The 7,500-nt window shown below is 44.5% G+C and overlaps 1 protein-coding gene across 3 annotated transcripts in view; it reads right to left on the bottom strand.

Annotated features, from left to right (window-relative positions):
* The window catches only part of ppargc1a (peroxisome proliferator-activated receptor gamma, coactivator 1 alpha), a 121,379-nt gene that overhangs the window by 78,011 nt on the left and 35,868 nt on the right, over nucleotides 1-7,500 (bottom strand). For all 3 annotated transcript variants that reach the window (XM_076288436.1, XM_076288437.1, XM_076288438.1), the window contains exons 6-7: nucleotides 1,580-1,625; nucleotides 1,171-1,241 (exon numbers count right to left, since the gene is read on the bottom strand). In XM_076288436.1, coding sequence (XP_076144551.1) covers nucleotides 1,171-1,241; nucleotides 1,580-1,625 — 117 coding nt within the window. The remainder of the gene's footprint in view (nucleotides 1-1,170; nucleotides 1,242-1,579; nucleotides 1,626-7,500) is intronic.

Genomic DNA, 7,500 nt, shown 5'->3' with positions numbered 1-7,500 from the left:
GCAGCAAGACTGCACTGGAACGTCAGGAGGTGCAGCAAGACTGCACTGGAACGTCAGGAGGTGCAGCAAGACTGCACTGGAACGTCAGGAGGTGCAGGAGGTGCAGGAAGACTGCACTGGAACGTCAGGAGGTGCTGGAAGACTGCACTGGAACGTCAGGAGGTGCAGGAGGTGCAGCAAGACTGCACTGGAACGTCAGGAGGTGCAGGAGGTGCAGCAAGACTGCACTGGAACGTCAGGAGGTGCAGGAGGTGCAGGAGGTGCAGCAAGACTGCACTGGAACGTCAGGAGGTGCAGGAGGTGCAGCAAGACTGCACTGGAACATCAGGAGGTGCAGCAAGACTGCACTGGAACGTCAGGAGGTGCAGGAAGACTGCACTGGAACGTCAGGAGGTGCAGGAGGTGCAGGAAGACTGCACTGGAACGTCAGGAGGTGCAGGAAGACTGCACTGGAACGTCAGGAGGTGCAGCAAGACTGCACTGGAACGTCAGGAGGTGCAGCAAGACTGCACTGGAACGTCAGGAGGTGTAGGAAGACTGCACTGGAAGGTCAGGAGGTGCAGGAAGACTGCACTGGAAGGTCAGGAGGTGCAGGAAGACTGCACTGTAAAGCTGTTTTTTTCTTTGTGCTTTCTTATCGCAACTGTCAACAAATGACAGACCAACAGTAAAAGCATAATTTCTTTGTGCTGCCTTTTCCTTTCTGTATCGCAATGACATGGTCTGTCAACAAATGACAGTACCAACAGTAAAAGCATAAATGTGAATCTTGTCCAGTCTCTTGCAATCAACCTCCTACAATTTACAATAATTGTCATCAAAACTGTAGCCATAGTTTACATCAGAACATCCCTGCAGAGTACACTGTGATATTGACAACATGACTAAGCAATTTGACTGTCTTATCCGTACACATGACTAAGCAATTTGACTGTCTTATCCGTACACAGTGGCACAAGGACTTGTCATTCTGATGGCATTGGCATGTTTACTGACACAGACATTTACTTTTGAGAGATGAATTAAGTGTTTTGCTATTGGTACGAATTGTTTTGAGAAATGTGCTTACTGTTTTGCAAATGTCGAGGATGATTCAAGAAATGTACCAAACGACTGAGAAAAGCTGTAATCCTGCCAGGTGTGTGTGTGTGTGTGTGTGTTTAATCTTACCTGGGGTTCCAGAAATGTCCACACTCAGTGTGCGTTCAATGGCTTTGTCCTCAAGCGGAGATCCCTTGTCCCTGTAACAGAGGAGAGGGGAGTGTGTGAGCTCATCCACACACACACACACACACACACACACACACACACACACACACACGTCACGTCATGCTCAGCTGAATGAAAATGTAAATCAACAGAATGCCTCAACTCTGATGACATCATCAACAGAATTCCTGAACTCTGATGACATCATCAACAGAATGCCTGAACTCTGATGCATTGATTGTCTGACTGTTCTCTGCTGTGAATTGAGTGTTTTTGCTGTCAAATTGAGTTGCTAGGCTACAGAAACGGTGAAAAACTCGCTCACTTACGTTGCTAGGCTACAGAAACGGTGAAAAACTCGCTCACTTACGTTGGAGACTCGGGGGTCAAGGGAAGTGGCAAGGAGCTTGGCTTGGCTGCAGAACACAAAGGAGTATGGGTAATTACTGGACCAGGTCAGGCGGCATGCCGCACTCGGCAGCAGCATCTGAACATCTCAAGCGGACCGCAGGGCCTCCGCACCCAGACCCAGCCTGGACCAAACCGGATCCAACCGGATCCAACCGGACCCAAGCGGGCGGCAGGAGGCCCCGCCCTAACTGAGCCCAGCCTTGATTGATTGGTCAGTGAGGCAGCATGACAGATGACAGCTCAGAAAACAATGAGAAAGAATAAAGTGACAGCAAAAACATGAGGTGGCTACATATCTACACACACACACACACTCAGACAGACAGGTAGTGAATGCTGAGGAGGAGGAGAGGAGGAAGAGGAGGAGGAGAGGAGGAGAGGAAATGAGGAGGTGAAAAGGAGAAGATAAAGAGAGGAGGAGGAGAGGAGGATGGTCAGACAGAAGAGAGCCAAGAGCAGACAGACAGAGAGAAAGACAGGAAAGAGAGAAAGACAGGAAAGAGAGAAAGACATACAGAGAGAAAGACAGGAAAGAGAGAAAGACAGGAAAGAGAAAGACAGGAAAGAGAGAAAGACAGGAAAGAGAAAGACAGGAAAGAGAGAAAGACAGGAAAGAGAAAGACAGGAAAGAGAGAAAGACATACAGAGAGAAAGACAGGAAAGAGAGAAAGACATACAGAGAGAAAGACAGGACAGGGTCTCACACTTCCATCTCCCACTGCCCTGGAGTTCCCCTCTGACTGTGAGTCTCTGTGACATCTGAGCATGACTGAGGGTCTCTCTCTCTCTCTCTCACACACACACACACACACACACATGAACATTTGCACAGTCTTAAGGCCAATTTATAGTCCAGGCGACAAGAGTCATTTCACAAAACAAAATTACATAAATCAACTAAATTTGTATCTGCAAAAGTGGCACAGAGATTCAGCTGTCCTGCCTAGCTAGCTTGTGTTTTTAGCATCCCCAGTCCTGCAGTCCTGCCTAGCTAGCTTGTGTTTTTAGCATCCCCAGTCCTGCCTAGCTAGCTTGTATTCCTGCCTAGCTAGCTTGTGTTTGCCCAGCTAGCTTGTGTTTTTAGCATCCCCAGTCCTGCATTCCTGCCTAGCTAGCTTGTGTTTTTAGCATCCCCAGTCCTGCCTAGCTAGCTTGTATTCCTGCCTAGCTAGCTTGTGTTTGCCCAGCTAGCTTGTGTTTTTAGCATCCCCAGTCCTGCATTCCTGCCTAGCTAGCTTGTGTTTTTACACAGCCATTAAACTATTTGAATATCAACATTCATTCAACTTCCAGTCTGTCAACAACTTTTAAACTATTTACCTTCAACTTTTAAACGGTCTACTTTTAAACTATCATTAAACTATCTATTAAACTAGCTGTCTATCAACAACTTTTAAACTATCTACTGTCTATCAACAACTTTTAAACTATTTACATTCAGCTTTTAAACAGTCTACTTTTAAACTATCAACTTTTATTAAGCTATGCAACCACCATGTCTATCCTAGCATCACCGTAGTAACCATCTCTGTATTATCTGTTTCACAACTTTAGCATTTTCATGCACTGGTAATTCCTTGGAATTGCATTTCTAGTTGAAACATGCTTTGCGCACAAATGATAGCCTAGGGCAAAGAGATTGGACTTCTCAACATAAGGATACATTAGAAGATGATGATTGGTGTCAACTTTGTCACACAACGTGATAAGCAGTTCTGGCGCTTAAAAACGCAACGTTCCATTCAGTCATAAATCATTCAAGCGTAGTGCTCCTTATGAAAAGAAAACAGCGGATTCATATTTTTAGCAGTTAGCAGTTATACCGTAGGCAGTGAGATTATTAGGCATTGCATCCTAGTCACTGTTTGGAACATCGCAGTTCGGGTTGATAAGATTCAGTTAATGCGAGTATGGATCGGCTCAAAGTTTGGGACAACCAAACAGCTGTGTTGGCAAAGCAAATCCTAATTGTTAGGTTACCATAGCTGTCTTTTCTCTAGGCCTGGGCCTATCGGAAATCGCGACATAAGCTCATTGGTTTCTTTTTTCTTTTCTTTCTTGTTCGCTTGTAGTCAGGGTTGGGTCAGATTACTTTGAAATGTAATCCATTACTGACTACAAATTACATGGCAATTTTTGTAATTAGTAACGTAATCAGTTGGATTACCAAAAACATGTAACGTAATCTGATTACTTTAGGATTACTTCAATAAATATGCCCAAAAGACACCACCACAGAATTGATAAAAGAATTCTCATTCTATTTTTCTCCACTCTTCTCCAAACATGCACAACTCAGCTTAACCTTTATAAGGGCACACCTGGACAAAGAATTTAGCTTTTGCTGGATTTTTGTGACCCAGGGACATGGTCTGAGATTGGCATAAAAAAGGGAAGCATTAAACCCAAATGACACCATGTCCATTTCAATTGTGGGGGTGAGAAAATTATTATTTTGGGATGTTTTTCAACCAGGGGGACCTGGTGACTTTCTCAAAGTAAACAGTAACACTAAAACAAGAGGCTACATTAAGATTAGGAGGAAAAGGTGTGCCAAGAGAGACCTGCCCCAATAGTACGTAAGTTAGTAAGTAAGTATATCTTTTGATCCCGTGAGGGACATTTGGTCTCTGCATTTATCCCAATCCGTGAATTAGTGAAGTCGAACCAGCAAGCCCAAAGGCCGAAGCCCTAACCAGTAGGCCATGGCTGCCCCAAAAGGCAGCATTTGAACATTAAACCACACAATGATCCAAAACATACAGCCAAACAAGGCAAAAAATGGTTAACAGAGAACAATATCAACATTTTAGAGCGGACCTCAATCCGTCAAAAAAGTGAGCACAAGGCCAAAGTGATGGCAAATAATCTTTCCTGCCTCAAACCCCAGATTGCTGCTAAAAAGGTGCAGTCTACAATCATTGTGGAGACATGAAGAGGCTTGGTGGGTATTATGAACCATATCGAGAGCTGTGGTGGTAAATAAAGATGTTTCCAGTGATTGTTTAAAAAGGGTATGAATAATTTTGAACACGCAATTTTTCATAAAAATGTTAAAAAAGATAAAATGCTTTTTTATTCCATGTTTTTACCACATTGTCTTGCAACCTTTTGCCATGTGCAAGTGTCATTTTAAGCAAGAACAAACATATTGGTCAAGAATAATGAATAATTTTGTTTTTAACTATATCTTAAAAAAGTCTAAAAAGTGAACATCCAAATGGACTGCTTGTCAAATTAAAAGATAGCTAGGCTGTCATAAAAAAGTTGCATTGTTTGCATGATAAAATGTAATCAGGTAATCCCCAACAATGTAACTGTAATCTGATTACACATTTTTTTCATTGTAATCTGGGCTGATTATAGTTACTTGATTTTTGTAATCTGATTACGTAATCCAGATTACATGTAATCCGTTACTACCCAACCCTGCGTGTAGTGCATTTAAAGCACATCATGTGAGCAAGAGCCGATATGGCCAGAGCTGCTGCTATGTAAAGGTATTTCTGTCCCACCCAAATTTGCTGAACTACTTGCGAAGTAGCCTATACATCACAGACATCACATGTATCACACGAAAGAGCTTTTTCTCAGATTTTAAACGATGTTAGTGGTTAGTTGTTGTGGTAAACGATTCGCGAGAAAAGTAACTTTGATTTAATCATATTTTTTGCGCCCGTCTCCCTTCCCATTCATCTTGGTGGAATACTTTGCGAACTTTCCCTCAACACATGACAAACCATATATCAGAATAAGCAGCAGACCTTACCGAACACAAAGGTGTAAAGCATTCTCCTGTACAGTTAGCCATTCTAGAGTAATCCGGTTTTACATTTGCAGCAATGTCTATATGCATGTCTCCAACTTTGGGGTTCACAATGTGTTTAAATTGTTCAATAGGCCTACATGATTTTATAACAGGCCAAATACAAAATAAATGTTACAAATATCGCCTAGATATCTGTAAGCATTACAATTAGAGGATATACATATAGGGCAGACAGACGCTCATGAGTTCATGTTTTGTTTTATCGCTGGATTTTAGGATGGCCTACTATGGCAACCGATCGCATTCCGAGCTACAGTCAACTCTAGCAGGCATTGAATGACTGGAGACTTTGTAAATTTAAAGATTGACATAATGTGCTGTCTCTGCTGCTATTGCTGCTTTTGATCAGTTAGATTTATTTGCAATCTCCTGTGGTGGGCTGGACATAGCATCAAAATGCCCGCCCAGATTCCCCTTTCGGCCTTGACCCATTCACACTGGTGCCGGAACGAAAAAACTCGGCAAAATGTCTAGGGGGCTTGGTAGTAAATTTGGCGAGTTCCGCCGTAAATTTGTCCCGCCGTTCCGCCTCGGTCTATGTGAAAGGGACAGTCGTTCCGCGATTCTGGTACATGAAATCGCGGCGATTTTGGCAGTGTGAAAAGGTCTTATGACCACCACTTGAACCACACCTTTGGAAATTGAGCATAAAAGGCCAGTCTCTTCCGGTAGTCTTTAGATTTGTAGTTGATGCTTCCGAGCTGAAAGCTGTATTTTCCTTTGACGCGCCTATTTGACAAGAATAAACCTGTTTCTTGATTGACCTTCATCTTGACTGAGTTTCCAGCTAACTTTGGTACCAGAAAATGATCAACACTTCCTGAGCCAGTTTTCCATGATAATGAAAGACTTCTAGTGTATGGAGAGGGACTCTTTTCGTCTGGGCTGTAAATCGGCCGCTACCCCTTTACTTATCCTCTCATGCCCCCATCTACTCCAGCATCCAGCCCCTCAGACCAGCCACCAGGCAGCCCACAGCACAGGGCCCTGTCGAGCCCAGAGGCACATGCTAACGCTGGTAGTTCCCACAGTGTTAGCCTAGTGTTATCAGTTCTCACAGTGTTAGCCTAGCGCTGGTAGTTCACACAGTGTTAGTCTAGCACTGGTAGTTCCCACAGTTCCCAAAGTGTTAGCCTAGCATAAACAGTTCCCAGAGTGTTTGGCTAGCACTAACAAAGAGGGCTTATTTCCCACAGTTCCCAAAAATGTTAGGGTAATAGAGGAGTTAGTCTGTAGCCAAACTGAGGGTTAAGAAAGCAGACAGGGAGAGAGAAGGATAAACATATATATATATATATATATAAGAGAGAGGGGGGGGGTAGAGAGAGAGAGGGATAGAGAGAGAGAGAGAGGAAGAGAGAGAAGGAGAGAGAGAGGGATAGAGAGAAACGGATAGAGAGAGAGAGAGGGATAGAGAGAGAGAGAGAGAGAGAGAGAAAGGGATAGAGAGAGAGAGGGATAGAGAGAGAGATGGATAGAGAGAGAGGGAAAGAGAGAGAGACAGAGGGATAGAGAGAGAGGGATAGAGAGAGAGAGAGAGGGATAGCGAGAGAGAGAGGGATAGAGAGAGAAAGAGAGGGATAGAGAGAGAGAAAGGGAGAGAGAGAGGGATAGCGAGAGATGGAGAGGGAGAGAGAGAGAGATGGATAGAGAGAGAGAGAGATGGATAGAGAGAGAGAGGGAAAGAGAGAGAGAGACAGAGGGATAGAGAGAGAGGGCTAGAGAGAGAGAGAGGGAGAGAGAGAGATAGAGAGAGAGAGGGATAGAGAGAGAGAGAGAAAGAGGGAGAGAAAGAGGGCTAGAGAGATAGAGAGAGAGAGGGGGATAGAGAGAGAGAGAGCAAAAGAGAGCGAGGGCCGGGCGGGCAGGCAGACGCAGCGGATGATGTAGCGTAGCGGGTTTTACCTAGCGCAGCCCGCGGCAGCAGGTGTGGCCGTTGTGTGGGGGGGGGCAGCTCTGGTGGGGTGGGGGGGCGAGGGGTGATTACACTTCCTGTGACATCATCCTCCTCCTTTCCCCTGACCCGCCTCTCAGCACCCTGTCTGCTTCTG

The sequence above is a fragment of the Alosa pseudoharengus genome, unplaced genomic scaffold (genome assembly GCF_046254945.1).
Source record: "Alosa pseudoharengus isolate Yale_2024_CS ecotype anadromous, Long Island Sound unplaced genomic scaffold, YU_APseudo_1.1 YU_APseudo_1.1_scf_17, whole genome shotgun sequence".
NCBI lineage: Eukaryota > Metazoa > Chordata > Actinopteri > Clupeiformes > Clupeidae > Alosa > Alosa pseudoharengus.
The sequence above is the reverse complement of the archived record's forward strand: the minus strand, read 5'-3'. Positions and strand labels throughout refer to the sequence as shown.